Genomic DNA, 18972 nt, shown 5'->3' on the forward strand with positions numbered 1-18972 from the left:
GGGTTGAAAACCGCACCACACATGCACCATTTTTAATGTGAAGCTTACTTTGTACCATGCAATTCATTTGGAACATCGTTGACTAGCTGAGTCACTGACCAAAACATGCCAAGGGGGTAAATCATAAGTCCCATCTCCAGTAGTGTCAAGTACTGCATAAGTCCTAACTAGGCAACTTATATTTTCAGGATATTGGTCACTTATTGCACAGCCCATCAAACCAAAAAGAATATTGGAGTAAAACAGGTTTTTATTTTATAAAAAAAATAAGTGCCACATTTAAAACAAAATTACATTAAAACACTAAAATTAAACTTAAAACTAACAGTCCAGCTTAGATGTGAGGTTACTCAGGGTAGTCATGATATTTTGTAGTTTTTAGATAAATCAATATAAAAAATTCTTCATTGGCTCCTAAACTAAAGGATAGCTGGCAGCTGTAGCAATTCCGCAATGATTCTTCTTGTCTTTGGCAATGTAGATGTATCCTTTGTCTCCCCATGTCTCAGCCCAGCTAAAAGAAAAAAAAAAAATTGTATTGCAGATGAGACTTGCACATGTCCATTTTCCTTGCAACCTTAACTTCAGGCTTGAAGTAGTCACCAACTTTGACAAGCATACCAGTTAAATCTGAACTTTTCTCAGCATAAAATTGTTTGACTAGTGACCGTACTGAAGCCATAAAAAGTAATTTAGCACAGCTAGTTTATTTTCTATTGTTACAGCTATTGCTAAAAAGGGACTCAAACCTATACACACACACACACACACACACACGTCCCTCAATTAGCATATTGTGATAAAGTTCATTATTTTCTGTAATGTACTGATAAACATTAGACTTTCATATATTTTAGATTCATTACACACAACTGAAGTAGTGCAAGCCTTTTATTGTTTTAATATTGATGATTTTGGCATACAGCTCATGAAAACCCAAAATTCCTATCTCAAAAAATAGCATATCATGAAAAGGTTCTCTAAATGAGCCATTAACCTAATCATCTGAATCAACTAACTCTAAACACCTGCAAAAGATTAGAGGCTTTTAAAAACTCCCAGCCTGGTTCATTGCTCAAAACCGCAATCATGGGTAAGACTGCCGACCTGACTGTCCAGAAGGCCATCATTGACACCGTCAACCAAGAGGGTAAGACACAAAGAAATTGCTGAACGAATAGGCTGTTCCCAAAGTGCTGTATCAAGGCACCTCTGTGGGAAGGAAAAAGTGTGGCCGAAAACGCTGCACAACGAGAAGAGGTGACCGGACCCTGAGGAAGACTGGGGAGAGGGAAATGCCAAAATGCCTGAAGTCCAATGCTAATTTTTTTTAGAGGGACCTGTATACACTAATATATATATGTGCGCAGTTTACTAGTGCTCAGGTGACTGCATTCGTTTTGACCCCTCTATATTCACCTGGTAACATTAGACCACTGCTTCCTGTCCGTGATGGCCAGTGTGTCCAGTGCATTAAGAGGCCATTAAAGGCATTGCATGCTGTGTACAAACATTGTCTGCCTCAACACCATTTCATGGGGGTGGTTTTACACAAGATACTTGTATAGTCTGTGCAAGCCCCCTCCCATTCACACCTTAGCATTGGGTACAAAACTCAAAATCCTATTAAGTGGTAGCAATTCAAATACAAGTGCTCGGATGCCTGTAGCTAGGAACCTGGTGCTCCAAAGCCAGACGAGCTTTTGGAAGCAGAATTTAGTGTTTTTGGCCCCATAGATTGAAGGCAAGAGCCTGTAAAAACCACAGAAACAGAAATCAAGCACACTTCTAAAATAGGCATGTATAAAAAGGATTTAGCCTGTAAAACTGGTCCCCTACCACTTTCCATTGGTAGACAAATGCCTGAAGGTTGAGTACATATTTAAAGTACCTGAAATTAAATTTAATGCTGCCCTGCAAAGAGCCCAAAACTGCTCAGGTGTAAAAATCAAGAAAAACTCATATCCAGCCATTTCAGTATTTGCCAAAAATGGTCAGTCAAACCCAATGCAGCCACCCAAGGACAGTTAAGCTACATTAGTTTGAGTTAATATGTTTTATGCAACCCTTTTACTCTCAAGACTCCTTATGCAACCTGCACTGCCCAGAGGCCTTGCCAAAGTTCTTCCAGCAAATGTATTTAGCGGTGAGTCAATATACCATGAACATAAAGTTAGCAATTCTAACCTTTTCCATTGAAAGACTCCCATTACGAGAGAGCCTCCAGTGCAAGCTTTGCCTGAGGTTAGTGACTCAGCAAAATTTCCCCAACCTGTATTTCACAGAGTTAATTTTGAAAAACATACCTGTTTTTAACAATCCAGTATTTCTTGCCATCAACATCCTCTCCTTCAAATCCATAGCCAACAACCAGAACACCATGGTCAAGGTCTTTACTGCTGCATTCAGGTTCATAGTAAATTCCTGCAAGTAGTTTTACATTAGTACATAAAGTTCAGTCTCAAGTAAGGTCAGGTTTAGTAAGAAAAAAAAAATTATATACCATGTTGATAGAACTGGAATGACTGATGTGCTGCATCAATGGCTACAGAGACTGGACCAACTGATGCTACAGCTTTCATTAAAGCCTTCTCATTCCCAGATTCAACATCCATGAAGCCTGTGTCATTGGCAGCCCTGCTGTCCGGATTATATTTGCAGTCTTGATCCTATAAAAAGACAAGTAATGAAGATTATGTAACCCAACAGGAAGTTAGCGACATTTAGAGAGCTGTCAGACAGCAGTAATGTAGTCAGGTACAGAGTTGTGTGAAATTACATCTTTGGAACACTTAATAGACATAAGATCATGCATAGGTAGCCACCACTCCCCCCTCCTATTCCCATAGTTTGCACTACCAACACTAAACCTAGGCAGCAAATTAGGGCTATAGGATAAGACAGCCATGGAACCTTTAGTCATAAGGCATAGAAGACAGAGGCATGTTTTACATTAGAGGTTGATCAACTAAAGTCATTTCAGTCAACAGATTCTGTATATTCAGTATAGATCCAATTGTCAGTTTTCAGCAATCTCCAGATTTACCTATAGTGAGATTGATTGTAATCTCTGAAAGACAAACAGTCCAACATTTCCAATGTAAACATGAAAGTCCAGTAAATAAAAGCCAAAATGACTACTAGTAAGAATTTGAGTGGACTGCCCACTCTGATCCCCAAAGTAGATCACTTATTAAAATCTCAAACCCAAGTCAATTTTTTTTTTTTTTTTGTAGAAAAGTCTTACCTCAGCAACATATGGATAGGATTCCTCAGAATCTATGCCATTATTGTCAAGAATGTATTGAAAGGCGTTATCCATCAACCCTCCATTGCAACCCTGATTGCCTTCTGCTGCAGAGCAGTCCACAAGATTTTGCTCACTCAAGGACACAAGCTTCCCAGTCTTCCTGAAGTTTTGACCTTCCAAAGCACCAGTTGCACTGAAAGCCCAGCATGAACCACAGTGGCCCTGAAAATAAAATAAAAGGATAAGCATTTTGCAGCTTTCAGCATTAGAACCATTATGCAACAGCACATTTAAGATCTGCCGGGCAATTGATTTCAACACCTGCAAAAAGCAGAAACTTAATTTATACCTGATCTTTCACTGGAGTTACATAGCCTTTTTCCCTCCAGTCAACTTGTTTTGGAGCCTCAAAGTTAATTGGTGGCAGGAATGTTGCTCCTTGCATCTTGTTTGGTTTATGTTTGTATCCATTCATTAGCTGTTTAAATTCTTCTGTAGTCTAGAATCAAGACATGCATATCCCTATTAAATTCAATTCTACAGTACCAAGAAAGCCATGTTTCTAACTACAAAGCAGTGAAGACTGCCTCTTCAACAGGCTCTGTAGGAACCACACAATATACATATTCAAGTAGAAAACTACCATTACATTCTGCTAATATCCAAGCTGTGTTCAGGAACACTTATCTAAATATGCAGTAACATGATAGATAACCCAACAAAAAGCTTTATAACAGCTTACTCTTCATGATGGATGTTTAAAAAAAACACTTCTGTAGTTCTCACCCATGACTAGTATGCTCCACTATTGTTTGAGAATCATGTCCTCTATAGATGCCAGTTGATACAACTACTTTTGCATATGCATATTCTATTGATATGGGATGACAGTTGTCAGCAACTGCTGGTGCCACATACCTATGCCTATGATCCACTACACGCTCCCTGCGGTTCTATGTTGCTGACCCACTGGAACTTTATTGTACAAGACCAGGTCTTTAACACTTATATATTGACCCTGTTCTGGACATCATGGGGTTTATTTACTAAAGCTAGAGAAACCAAACAGCTTCCAGGTTTTATTGCCAAAGCTTAATTTAACAAGCTGAGGTTAGAAGCTTATTGGCTACCATGCACAGCTGCACCAGTTTTTTTTAAAAAAATCTACCACTATGTGTTCACATATTTCCAAAGAAGGAGTTAAAAAAATAAAAAAACTTCCGGGTTATAGGAGGTGGACTTGACCTCGGTACAACACATGGATTTTGATACTACAATGCCTACATGCAATATCTTTAAGCTTTTACAGTTCCTTTACTTTAACACATTCATGACATCTATGTTGGCACTCAGAATCTGTATGTTCCAGGTATGCATTGTATAGCTTGATCACACATCCATGGAATCAAATCACCCTGGCTCAGACACCAGGCCAAGAATGAAGCTGTGTATGTGCAGCTTTGTGTACATTTGAGAAGTTTTCTTGGAGACATAGCCTGCTTGCATTTAACTGAAGGCTTTGTTCCACAAAGGTTAGGTTACATGTACACTTACCATGTCCCCAAAATGGTTCATTCCAAGGCTGTAAGTGTGTTTTCCTGCAGCATATTCCATATTGTGTTTCATGATTTTCCTAAAGTTATCCTCGAATACCAACCTCCTCCATGTACCATCATCCTAAAAAATAAAAGGTTTAGCCATTTTAGGAGAAGATTCAGCCAACACAAGCTTTTATATGACCCACCCAGCATTAATGCTAAAGCTCAATACCATATGATGTATGCTTTAATTCTGATTACTGTATGGTTATTGATTTAATACAAAATTTTATTCACCTACATAATTACCTCTTTATGAAGGCTGTGGAACAAAGCTGCATTACAGTTTAATGTTGGAAACTCCCATTGAGGAAAAAAAAAAATCTGATGTTTTTGTGGTAGCTAAACAGATGTAAATTGATTACACGACACAAGTATGTGCCAAAACAAGTGGCTACAATATGCTCCACGTCTACTGGACTAGAGCAGAAAAAGATTGGATGACGGTGGGGTGTTGGAATAGGTATACTGGAAGGGGGAGGGAGGAGGTGAAAAACCAGTGAAATAAGTTACTCTTCACAAAGAGGTGGCTGGAATAGGATTAAAACAGTATTTAGGGAGCTTTTGCAGTTATCCAATAGAACCGCCACATGTTGATTGCATTGGACAGCATGAGCTCTTGTATCAATGTTCACCGATTTTCTAAGCCAGACCAGGAAGGGTAGGGTGGATTGATTCCACAGGAACACAGGGGGAGATTAGAACAGGTGCAGCTGTACATTGCAACCAATTGGCTTCTTACTTCAGCTTCTTCAATAAGGCTCCTTTCACACTATCCGTCTGTCGGACGGATTCCGTTTTCTCAGCGAGGGATGGAGCCGCCGATCCCCCGCTGAGCAGGAGGATGGCAGCTGTGTCTCCGTGCTGTGTGCGGAGACACAGCTGTCAGTTCCCCATGCGTCTCTATGGGGAAATCGGATGGGAACGGACCGTCGGTCCGTCCTCATCCGATCCACTGGACGGATGGAAAATAGGGTTTCCATCCGTCCAGATTTGATGGATCGGATGTCAGCGGACTTGTCTCCGCTGACATCCGATCCCCCATAGAGATGCATGGGGGGGGGGACTGTTCAGATCCACCAAAAAAAAAAAAAAAAAAAAAAAAAAAAAAAGAGAGAGAGGACAGGCGGATCTGAACGGTCCGCCTGTGTGAAAGGAGCCTTAAGCTTTAATAAAACTTGGACGATTGGTTACTATGGACAGCTGCACCAGTTTTAGTAAATTACCACAATTTTAGGATTAAAAAAAAAAAAATGTTTGCCCTTCTAGCAGATTCTAGTGCAGGTGTTTGGGCATCTTACAGAAATGCTTTAGATTACTACCAATTGTAAACTTCAGTTTATGGAAGGTAGCAGTTAAACTTACCTTCTCATATTTTTTATTATAAAAAGCAGTAAACAGGTTCCATGTTTCATCCAATGCTGGGTCATGTACAGGAAGAGCGAATACCGATGCTAAACACAGGGAAGCAACTACAAGGAACATCATGATTTCTAACCTGTAGGTAGAAAATTAATCTATTAGGCACAGGTAATAGAGATTACAACGCAAAGTCAATAGTTCCAAGTAGAAGAGAGGGCCTTAGGTGTTTGTTTGGAAGATCAAATAAAGAGCAATAAGTGGAAAACTAATTTACTCTGAGGCACAAAACACTCAAGTACTACGTTATGCAGCATTTATTAAATATTGTACTAGTCAAAAGGTTTAAGTGCAAAGGCATCATGAGAGCAAGGCACACCACTGAGCAGAAGGTCCCAAGCCCCCAACAAGTGCAACACCAAGACAATGAACTCCCAGAAGGCCTTTGAGGTTTAAAAGTTCCAGCTTCCTCATCTAGGGAAAGATCTGTTCTTACTTGGGAGACAGATACATTTTGAATGTTTCCTCATGTTTGCTTTAAGGGTGGGAAAGCCTCTTAAAATTGTGACCACTGCAGGGCTATGTCAAATCACCTACACTCATTAGTTTGGAACCACTTTTTTCTAATAGCATCTTACCAAGAAACCTTCTGGTTAATTAGTTTATGGGGCACCAGCAGGAATACCCCCCCCCCCCCCGTCTTCAGTGTTAAACCTTAGGTTCACATTTTTAAACATAAGCAGTTTTGCCTTTTGTTTTTCTCTCTTTAATGAACTGTGAATAACTGCTTGTTAGTGGTAGTATACTCCATTATTTGACTTTTACCTACAGGTAAGCCTATAATAAGTGTTACCTGTAGGTACAATAAAAAAAACCTGCACGGTTTAGGAGATATTCGCCCTGCATGCAGCCGCTGACTTGCGGCGCATGCGCTCTGAAGGTCCGGCGGAACCTTCAGAGCTCCTTGCTGGAAAGTGAAACTCCTGCGCGCATGCGTGGGAGTGACATCAGGGCTTCGGCCACTCGCAGTGGCAGAGCCGCAGAACCAGGAAGAGATGCCGAGGCAACATGACAGCACCTTTAGAGTTGTCCAGGCGACCGTGTCGGGGCTTCGTTTAAAGGCATTTCATAATGAGCTATTATGCCTTTGTCCTGCAGGTTTTTTTTTTTTTTTTTTACTGAGTACACAACCGCTTGTAGGAGTGGGTCAGGAAGCTGGCCACTGCATCCTTAACTGATGAGTTATCAGCTGTCAGTGGGCTTCCCCGCTAACAGCTAAATGTAAAACAAGACATGCCGGAAATAAAAAAGCCATCGTACCAGGCCATATCTCGTCAACATGTTGATGGGGATAAGGACATTTTCCCCTGGCCAATGGTTGGGGGGGGGGGGGGGGGGTCTGCAGGCAAGGGGCTTCTCTGAAGTATTGAAGTCCACTTTAACAAGGGGGCACCCAGATCCCACTACCCATTTAAATGGTGTGTACATAGTTCCCCCCCCCCCCCAACCACAACGTAAAAATGGAAAAAAATAAAACACAATAGTTTGACAATGCTTTAAAAAAAAAAAAAAAAAAAACCTACAGCACACTGGTCCTCTTCCTGACCTGAGTGCTCAGTAGGGTCTGGTCATACATTGATCAAGACAACTGGTTTAGCAAGGACCAGCCAAATTCATCCATGTATAGGCAGAGGATGTTGTACAGAAGTTGATCTACTGACTGACTTCTGTACAACTGCCCTGTTCGATTTCCACCTCCTACTGGCACTGACAAAGCCATCCCTTCTACAACAAAAGCAGTTTTTAAGCCTGGTCCCAATTATATGAATGATGACTCATTCACACAGGCAGAAAAACACTGCTTTTAGATGCACAAAAACAAGATCCTACATAAAATATGCTCCTGAAGTACTAATGCAGGGGTGTCAAACTCAATTTAATCCTGGGCCGCATCAGCATTACGATTGCCCTCAAAAGGGCCAGTTGTATCTGTAAGACTAGATGTCCAAAGCATCCATTACCCTTTTACAAGTAGTCAAGAGCCTCTCCACCATCATAGAATTGAGTCTCCCACCTTCCTTTACAATGCACCCCGCTTATCTTTTGCTGCTACTGGGAAGAAGCTGTAGGCATTACTGGAAAGAAAAAAAATACAGGGTCTGGAGGAAGACTGGAGTTCTCCTGCAGCTGCCGGAGAGGTGCAAAGGGCCACATGAAATGGCCTTGATGGCCAGATTCGGCCCACGGGCCTTGTGACACATAGGTACTAATGTTTATACATGTACTTGCATAAAATGTGCAGGTTTTCTACACTCATTTTCATATGTAGACCAGCTGTGTGCATAGGCTCACTGATAACTACAGCACTGTGTTTAAATATGTGCAAAACATCCAAATGCATGTGAATGAGCCCCAATTATAGATCTCAATGTACAGTTTACTAAACTCTGCACACCTTGGTACCAGAATGTGCTCCTGTGCACATGAGCAGGAGTGGTGTCATTCCAGTCCATAAAGGCCTTTCACACAAGCATCTCCGCAATGTAGAATCCGCTTGCTCAGCAGGGGATCTCTCCACTAAGACAGATTACCGATCCGATGGCTAGAAATGGACCGCATATCTGGTGTCACCTGATCTGCTAGAAGAATGGGGAATAGGACCACCATCCATCTGTTTTTTGGCAGACTGGATCGGATAGCAGTGAGTGTCAGTGAACATGCATCTGCTGACATCCACTGCTCGAAAAAGACTAGGAGGTCCAATCAGGTGAGTCTGAAAATCAGGTGGACCTCGTTGGATCACCCATGTAAAAAAGGGACCTATAATATTTGATGATACCAAACCCAGAACACTAAATACGTTTTCTGTCCCACTTGATGTACATAGAGCCATTTCATCACAGCTTTGAAATTAAATAGGGAGGTTTAAATCCCCAATCCATTGCTGTGTACATGCTAGGGATGGGTGGGGAAAAAAAAAAAAAAAAAAAAAAAACCTCTCCCCTCACTGGCCACTGCCACCAGGACAAAGCAAACATTTTAAAAAGTTGTCTTCAGGACAAAGTAAAAATCTTTAAACAGGTGCCTCTGCTTAGCTGGCGGTGGGCAGATTTGGTAGAGCTTTAAACTGGCACATGAATCTGTACCCCATGTGAGGGAGTGCCATGTACACCTGCATAGGGGAAGCACAGGTATACACCACCTGCACACAGGTATAGACGCATACACCCTGTATGAGCATAAGATCTTGGTTACATCAGCAGCATGCTAGTATAAACACCATTACACAAGTATGCAGAATAGGGGACACAGAACAGAATTGAGTCCTTACACTGATCTTATGTAACTGAACTAGATCAGCCCTGCAAAGTAGCCAATCAGCTTGCAGTTTTGTTTTTAAAGCTTAACTAAACACACTGAAGCTAGAAGCTGATTGGTGGCTATGAACATCATCAATAAAGTAAATTCTCCCATTAGTGTGAATTCTGAAGCCTGAAAGGGTTGTGACCATTCCCTACTGCATAGAAAAGGTTAAGCTCGTTCCCCTCAGATGGGAGAAGTGTAAAGCTGGATACACACTATACAACTTTTGTTTCCTTTAGATTTACCTTCAAGTATATATTGGAAGGGCCTGCCTGATTGCATACACATTGAAAGGGTTTAGGTTTTACCTCAGATTACATGGTTTTGGTAAACAGGAAAAAAAAAAAATGGTATAGTGTATCCAGCTTAAGACAGTGTAGGATTCCAACATAGTGCATGGAATTAGAGAGTGAGGAAAGGGAGCAGTCATCTAATGAGATCAGCCTGCATCCTCCATACACAGACAGGGGTAAACAAGTACACAGGACAGCTGAGTCATGAAGAGCAGGGAGGAGACGGTAACACAATAAGAACACTATACACACAGGAACGGACACTGCCCTGGGGCACACAGTGTACGGAATACCGACAGCCGTCTCCGCGCCCTCACCACTCATATATATCATTAGGGTGGCCGCCATGGCTCACAAACAATAAACACAGGCCGTGCTATACATTCCTCAGCTCTCCTCCACCCCCCTCCCTGGCCCCATTCTCCGCCATTTTCCCAACAAACCTCACAACGGGATCACCAGCTAGAGAAACTGCAGGCATTGCTAGACACCGGCGCGCTTATAAAGGGAACTGGTAGCCCTGCCTACATAATACGCAGGCGCTCGTCTATTCGCCGATCCCCGGGAATGGGGCGGGTTCTACCCTGGGGGCTCATGTGACTGCCTAGCGCGTGACTCTGTGTGTTGTGTTTAGAGCGGAGTGGGCGGAGCCGTAAACGGTGGGCAGTGATGTAGTAATAATAGGTGAGAGGCAGGACAGCCATCAAAAACGTTTGGGGTCCGCTTACACAACTTTAGGGCAGCCCCTTATATTCAGCAATGAGACAGCCCCATATATTCAGCAATGAGACAGCCCCATATATTCAGCAATGAGACAGCCCCATGTATTCAGCAATGAGACAGTCCCATATATTCAGCAATGAGACAGCCCCATATATTCAGCAATGAGACAGCCCCATATATTCAGCAATGAGACAGCCCCATGTATTCAGCAATGAGACAGTCCCATATATTCAGCAATGAGACAGCCCCATATATTCAGCAATGAGACAGCCCCATATATTCAGCAATGAGACAGCCCCATATATTCAGCAATGAGACAGCCCCATGTATTCAGCAATGAGACAGTCCCATGTATTCAGCAATGAGACAGCCCCATGTATTCAGCAATGAGACAGCCCCATATATTCAGCAATGAGACAGACCCATATATTCAGCAATGAGACAGACCCATATATTCAGCAATGAGACAGCCCCATGTATTCAGCAATGAGACAGCCCCATGTATTCAGCAATGAGACAGTCCCATATATTCAGCAATAAGACAGTCCCATATATTCAGCAAAGAGACAGTCCCATATATTCAGCAATGAGACAGCCCCATATATTCAGCAATGAGACAGCCCCATATATTCAGCAATGAGACATGTCCCATATATTCAGCAATGAGACAGTCCCATATATTCAGCAAAGAGACAGCCCCATATATTCAGCAATGAGTCAGCCCCATATATTCAGCAATGAGACATGTCCCATATATTCAGCAATGAGACAGCCCCATATATTCAGCAATGAGACAGTCCCATATATTCAGCAATGAGACAGCCCCATATATTCAGCAATGAGACAGCCCCATATATTCAGCAATGAGACAGTCCCATATATTCAGCAATGAGACAGCCCCATATATTCAGCAATGAGACAGCCCCATATATTCAGCAATGAGACAGCCCCATATATTCAGCAAAGAGACAGTCCCATATATTCAGCAATGAGACAGCCCCATATATTCAGCAATGAGACAGCCCCATATATTCAGCAATGAGACAGCCCCATATATTCAGCAAAGAGACAGTCCCATATATTCAGCAAAGAGACAGACCCATATATTCAGCAATGAGACAGCCCCATATATTCAGCAATGAGACAGTCCCATATATTCAGCAATGAGACAGCCCCATATATTCAGCAATGAGACAGCCCCATATATTCAGCAATGAGACAGTCCCATATATTCAGCAATGAGACAGCCCCATATATTCAGCAATGAGACAGCCCCATATATTCAGCAAAGAGACAGTCCCATATATTCAGCAATGAGACAGCCCCATATATTCAGCAATGAGACAGCCCCATATATTCAGCAATGAGACAGTCCCATATATTCAGCAATGAGACAGCCCCATATATTCAGCAATGAGACAGCCCCATATATTCAGCAAAGAGACAGTCCCATATATTCAGCAATGAGACAGCCCCATATATTCAGCAATGAGACAGCCCCATATATTCAGCAATGAGACAGTCCCATATATTCAGCAATGAGACAGCCCCATATATTCAGCAATGAGACAGCCCCATATATTCAGCAAAGAGACAGCCCCATATATTCAGCAATGAGACAGTCCCATATATTCAGCAATGAGACAGTCCCATATATTCAGCAATGAGACAGACCCATATATTCAGCAATGAGACAGCCCCATATATTCAGCAATGAGACATGTCCCATATATTCAGCAATGAGACAGCCCCATATATTCAGCAATGAGACAGTCCCATATATTCAGCAATGAGACAGTCCCATATATTCAGCAATGAGACAGCCCCATATATTCAGCAATGAGACAGTCCCATATATTCAGCAATGAGACAGCCCCATATATTCAGCAATGAGACAGCGCCATATATTCAGCAATGAGACAGTCCCATATATTCAGCAATGAGACAGCCCCATATATTCAGCCCCATATATTCAGCAATGAGACAGCCCCATATATTCAGCAATGAGACAGTCCCATATATTCAGCAATGAGACAGACCCATATATTCAGCAAAGAGACAGCCCCATATATTCAGCAAAGAGACAGCCCCATATATTCAGCAATGAGACATGTCCCATATATTCAGCAATTAGACAGCCCCATATATTCAGCAATGAGACAGTCCCATATATTCAGCAATGAGACAGCCCCATATATTCAGCAATGAGACAGCCCCATATATTCAGCAATGAGACAGTCCCATATATTCAGCAATGAGACAGTCCCATATATTCAGCAATGAGACAGTCCCATATATTCAGCAATGAGACAGCCCCATATATTCAGCAATGAGACAGCCCCATATATTCAGCAAAGAGACAGTCCCATATATTCAGCAATGAGACAGACCCATATATTCAGCAAAGAGACAGCCCCATATATTCAGCAAAGAGACAGTCCCATATATTCAGCAATGAGACAGACCCATATATTCAGCAAAGAGACAGACCCATATATTCAGCAAAGAGACAGCCCCATATATTCAGCAATGAGACAGTCCCATATATTCAGCAATGAGACAGACCCATATATTCAGCAAAGAGACAGCCCCATATATTCAGCAATGAGACAGCCCCATATATTCAGCAATGAGACAGCCCCATATATTCAGCAAAGAGACAGTCCCATATATTCAGCAATGAGACAGCCCCATATATTCAGCAATGAGACAGCCCCATATATTCAGCAATGAGACAGCGCCATATATTCAGCAATGAGTCAGCCCCATATATTCAGCAATGAGACAGCCCCATATATTCAGCAATGAGACAGTCCCATATATTCAGCAATGAGTCAGCCCCATATATTCAGCAATGAGACAGTCCCATATATTCAGCAAAGAGACAGTCCCATATATTCAGCAATGAGACATGTCCCATATATTCAGCAATGAGACAGCCCCATATATTCAGCAATGAGACAGCCCCATATATTCAGCAATGAGTCAGTCCCATATATTCAGCAATGAGACAGCCCCATATATTCAGCAATGAGACAGCCCCATATATTCAGCAATGATGCCGGTCAATGCCGGTTTACCCTGGTTAACATTGACTTGCTGTCTGTTAGCGCTGAATTGACTTCTGACACTTTCATGTGGCACAAAGTCCTAATTAAAGCTTCCTTTACCCCTCTTCACTGAGGTAGCTACTTAAAAGACTGCTGTATTGCTTAACACTTCAGGGCCCGCACCGGCACCCTCTTTCACACACTTATCTTCAGGGCTTAAGCACTGGCACCCCCTTTCCAAGCCCCCTCTACTGGTTAGCTGGCTCCCAGATCCCTCTGACCTTCTGGAGTGGTCCCCTATCCTAGGCAGACCCCTGGGCAGTTTACAGTACTCACGACACTGCTTTCCCGAAAACTTCTGCCCAGCAGCTCCACTCGGTCCACAGCACACTGAATCCCTTTCTGCAGCTCAGCTCAACCTTCTGTCCTTCAGGCCGACCGCCAAGGACCTTTCCTCACGCTGATAGGAGGAGAGACAGCCATCACCCTCCTCCTGGGGCTCTGCTTCCCGCCAAAGATGCCCTGTCATGTGCTCCCCTCAGACTTATACCCCATCCCAGTGAGCATTGCTGCATATTCTGCCCTCTGGGATAAATACAAGCCCTGGTGTGCTATTGGTCAGGTTTCCTCCACTGTCCAACGAGAGCCCCTGTTGGATACAGTGGGGAGACTCCCCAAGCTCAACAGGCACACCTGGAAAGTTTAACACATGACAGCCTAGCTGAACAATCAGGCCCTCCTGATAAGCAGGCAGGGCCCCCTCTATATGTTTTCCTAGCACCTACCTAGGAGGGTGCTACACCCATATATTCAGCAAAGAGACATCCCCATATATTCAGAGAAAAAGACAGCAAAGACAGCCACTTTTAGTAAAGAGACATGTCCCTTATATTCAGCAAAGAGACAGCCCCATATCTTAAGCAATGAGACAGTCCCATCCAGCAAAGAGACAGCCCTATATATTTAGCAAAGATACAGCCCAATCCAGCAAAGAGATAGCTGTGTTATTTTGTATATCGAATATTTCATTTATGTGAGGAGCACTTTTGCACTTTTTATTTTACAAAGTTTGGATAACATAGGGTTAAATGGATTGGTCATAAATTAAAGCGGAGCTCCAGTCGTTTTTGTGTTTATTAAAAGTCAGCAGTTAAAAAATGTGTAGCTGCTGACCTTTAATAAACACACACTCACCTGTCCCACGATTCAGTGATGTGCTCACCTGAACCGTCGCTTCTCTCCCTCTCCTCTCCTCTGCATTTAAACTGTGGGCATCCAGCTGTGACAGCTTGTGGCTTCACTGCCGGGTGCACACTGCGCATGCGTGAGTCCTGCTGTGCCTGCTGAATGGCCTGGCAGTCTTCTGGGACCTGTGATGTGTTCCAGAAGACTGCAGGGAGTGAGGGGGAAGTGAGAGCGGGTACCTGTCAAAACTAGATACCCACTCCACCCACAATAAAAAAAAAAAAAAAAGACATGCCAAATGTGGCAGAGGAGTGGGGAAGGAGTGCTTAAAGCAGAACTTCCCCTTTAAGTTAACATTATCTGGACATACACATAGTGATTGTTGGTTCTTCTATAGTGATGTGTGCCAGCAATGGGGGGGGGGGGACAACAGACTTAGCTGCCCCACCACCCCATACATGCATCTGCTCTTCTGACCCTACTTGCCAGTGTCTCCTGCAGGGCCGCTGTTAGAAATCATGGGGCCCCATACAGTCCTCATGAAGTGGCCCCTTCAACCCCCGCCTACACTGCATATACCCCCTCCACGGGGTGCAGCAGAAAAGCAGCACTGACTTTATCTACCTACACCTCAAAAATGAAAAAAAGTCCCTTCCTTGCAACTACCTCCTCTATTAACCTGATGGGGCCCAGGGAAATGTATTTAAGCCCTGGTAGCAAGTAGAATTGAGAGTGTGGTCTAGTAAAATCCATGTATTCATTTTCACAGAAATGAACAACAAAGCTGCCCTGGGCCCCCCTGTTTAGCTGATGGGGCCGAGGGAAATGTATTTAAGCCCTGGTAGCAAGTAGAATTGAGAGTGTGGTCTAGTAAAATCCATGTATTAATTTTGACAGAAATGAACAACAAAGCTGCTCTGGGCCCCCCTGTTTAGCTGATGGGGCCTGGGCCCAGTACAACAGGTTGTATTGCCTTATCAGTGGCCCTGGTCTCATATGCTGCAAACAATTCTGTCCTCTGTCCTGACATGAAAGGCTACCAGCTGATCTCCAGAAACTTTCCTTTGAACCGCAGGTCAGCTCACTTCCCTCTCAGCACAATGTTAGCAGTAGCTGTGCTCTGGCTCCTCTCTGCAGGGCACTGGAGATTGGGTGGGGGGAAGAGGGGATTGGAGTGCAGGAGACTGCTGAGCAAAAGATGTTCGGATCTTCTACATAAATACACTGCCCGGCAGTGTATATATTTAGAAACAATGGCACTGCTGCTGTCCCCACAGCCCAGATTTCGAGACAAAGCCCGGGACTGAGCTGTAATGGGACAGATTACTAGGAACAGTTTGCAAGTATTGGCCTGGGCGGCCGGGCCCCTCGTGGCGCCTTGGCCCCCCATATGTTTATGGGCTGTCTCCCTGATGGCACCAGTGGTCGGATGTGAACAGGCCCTTAAGCTGCCCATAGATGGATAAAATTTCAAATTAAAATTCTTAGGAAAACTCATAAAAATTAGTACAAAAATTCACAGAAATGTATTTGTCTTTCAAAAATGTCACTTTCTTTTAACATTTGATTTTGGAATGAATGGACTTTTCCGAACAAAAACTGCATACACTTTTAGAAATGTGTTCGTTCTAGATAAAATTTCCATCCTGCTCTTTCCAATTTTCTCATTACTGCGGTGGAAAATGAACGTTGCGATTAGACCCACTAATGGTTAGTAAAACAAACCTTCCAATGGGCAGTACAGACGAATATTAGGGATGATCGAACTTTTGAAAAGTTTGGTTTGGCCAGAACACCCGAATTTCTCGAAAGTTCGGTTCGGATTCCAGAACCCCATTGAAATCAATGGGACCCGAACTTCTGGAATCAAAAAACACCATTTTGAAGCCCTAAAACCCAATAAATGCCCCTAAAAAGTGCCTAGGGCTCTGGGTCATGCCCCAGGGACTATGAATCACACAAAAAAAGTTCTTAAAAATTGTCGTTTTTGATAGAGAGACAATTATTGAAAAAATTATTGAAAAAAGAAATCTGAGATTTCTTTGGATTTAGTGTCTGGGGTGTCTAAAAAGTGTACCTGTGAAGTTTCAGCTCTGTAGCATGTCCAGAACCAGAAAAAAATGATTATTTTTCTTATAATTTCAGTAGCGCAGGGATGGTGTTACCCTCCTTTCACACCTGGGCGTTTTTGTTTCAGGCGTTTATTGGGCGACTTTGGAGGCAGGCATGACATCTGAACTTCTGTATAGGGGTATATATATATGTGTGTGTGTGTGTATATATATATATATATATATATATATATATATATATATGTATGTGTATATATATATATATATATATATATATATATATATATATATATATATATGTGTGTGTATATATATATACATATACATATATATATATATATACACACTTATATATATATATGTATACCCCTAACCCAGAATCTGCATAGTGGGGTCACCCTGGCATAGCAGAGTCAGTTCACCCAAAACTACACTACGGTCACCCTGACACCTAAAAAACTTTCCCTACAAAAACTAGATTATTGAATCTAACTATAGTGGTATATAGTACCCTAACTACACTGCATATCCCTTTCCTCACACTAATAATTGCAAAATGACACTGGAGCAGCAGGAGTAACAGAAATGCTTCCACTCTATTCCACAGCCTCTCTATTACAGTGCTAGAGGTTTGGCGGGGCTATGTTATATACTGGGGAGCGTATTCACTCCTGATTGGCCTCTGGACCCCCTAGTCACTCCAATCGGCTTTTACTGATGTTTCTGGGCCAATCACGGGCTTTTAAAGCCCAGTTCCTGTCCCATTGCATTTTGGGCGGTTCTGGTGGCTGAATTCCGAACTTTTACCGCAAATAGTTCGGAATTCGGCCGAATTTCGAACACCCAATGTTCGGGTCGAACCGATGGTCGACCCGAACCGTTCGATCATCCCTACAGACGGTAAGAAAATTGGACAAAAATTTCCGTAAGAGGAATGATCGGTGGATTATCTGTTTGTTAGAATAGAGCCCTTGACAGTAGATTAAACTTTTTGGATGAAAAAAAAACAAAAGTTGCAAGCCAGAACATTTTTATTGGTAAGTTAACACAGTGTCGTATTTTCGTTCAATGTGTATAGTACAATTCTCAGAATATTGCTGGCAAATACAGTATGTAACATATCCAATATACAACATCAAAAAATTGAAGAGGAATTTCAATATTTTATTTACAACATTTAAAAAACAACAGTAAAATAAAAACAGGGAATATGATCTTTAATAAAAATGTGCATCTTCATTGCTCCGAGAATAGAAATCATTGTACATAACTTCAAGAGTAGCAAATTGATAAGGTCAAGACCTTGTATTAAATGCATTGGAAAAAAGGTTGAGATCTAATTTCTGGTCCATTGGGGTGTGTTAGCTTTAATGTTTTTTTTTTTTTTTCAATATACACATGAAAGATAAATGTAATGTAATGTACTGTATATTATAAAGAATAAAATATTCTTAAATAAAAATATAAAGAAAAGAATAGAATCAAATAGAAAAATAAAAGAATAGAATAGAAAAAAACAACAATAGAAAATAATAAAATAGAAAGAATATAACCACCTTCTGGATCCGAATAGAATAAATGAAATTTCAAATAGATAAAATGAACCAAAATAGATGAGCGCGAAGTGTTAATATTACATGAAAAACAATATTAGTGAAACCTTCATTAAATAAAATCTCATTTGGTGTTACCACTCTTAAAGTGCATATAACAAAAAAGATAAAAATATAAATAAAAAAGATAAAAATAAAATATGTGAAAACATCTATAATAAATAAATTATATAATATCCTCACTATTAAGGTGCATAAACACAAAAGTGCACCAGTGTGCCAAAATCAGTGTTTAGATTCCCATTGGACGTCCTCCACACACTTTATACAAATAGGAATTGCTGCATCAAACTAGTGCTCCTCTGTGTGTCCACACCACGTCCCCTACGACGATTTGGTAGAGTCCCAAGCAGGATAGCGGTGAGGCAAACTCCCTTGAGTCCCTCTTCACTGGGTCTCTGAGTCAAAGACAAAATGCCGAACACAGGATAATAGTGAAAACTTTTTATTCCATAAAACACCAGCA

At 41.9% G+C, this 18972-nt stretch overlaps 1 protein-coding gene across 1 annotated transcript; it reads right to left on the reverse strand.

Annotated features, from left to right (window-relative positions):
- Positions 1–390: 390 nt before the first annotated feature.
- Positions 391–10454, reverse strand: LOC309556007 (procathepsin L-like). Its single transcript, XM_082258268.1, has 8 exons — positions 10307–10454; positions 6214–6346; positions 4805–4927; positions 3600–3749; positions 3248–3472; positions 2504–2669; positions 2307–2424; positions 391–514 (listed from the first exon to the last, which is right to left on the reverse strand). Exons 1-8 carry the CDS (start codon positions 10342–10344, stop codon positions 415–417), a joined length of 1053 nt encoding a protein of 350 aa, XP_082114394.1. The 5' UTR covers positions 10345–10454; the 3' UTR covers positions 391–414.
- Positions 10455–18972: the final 8518 nt, after the last annotated feature.

Source organism: Pelophylax lessonae (assembly GCF_965119305.1).
Source record: "Pelophylax lessonae genome assembly, chromosome: 1".
Taxonomy (NCBI): Eukaryota; Metazoa; Chordata; class Amphibia; order Anura; family Ranidae; genus Pelophylax; species Pelophylax lessonae.

Coding starts and splice junctions, on each gene's coding strand:
- LOC309556007 (XM_082258268.1), bottom strand. CDS start 10,344: ATGCCTGCAGTTTCTCTAGCTGGTGATCCCGTTGTGAG. Junction 6,347..10,306: donor GCTGGTGATCCCGTTGTGAG/GTTTGTTGGGAA, acceptor TTCTACCTACAG/GTTAGAAATCATGATGTTCC. Junction 2,670..3,247: donor CCTATCCATATGTTGCTGAG/GTAAGACTTTTC, acceptor GTCTTTTTATAG/GATCAAGACTGCAAATATAA.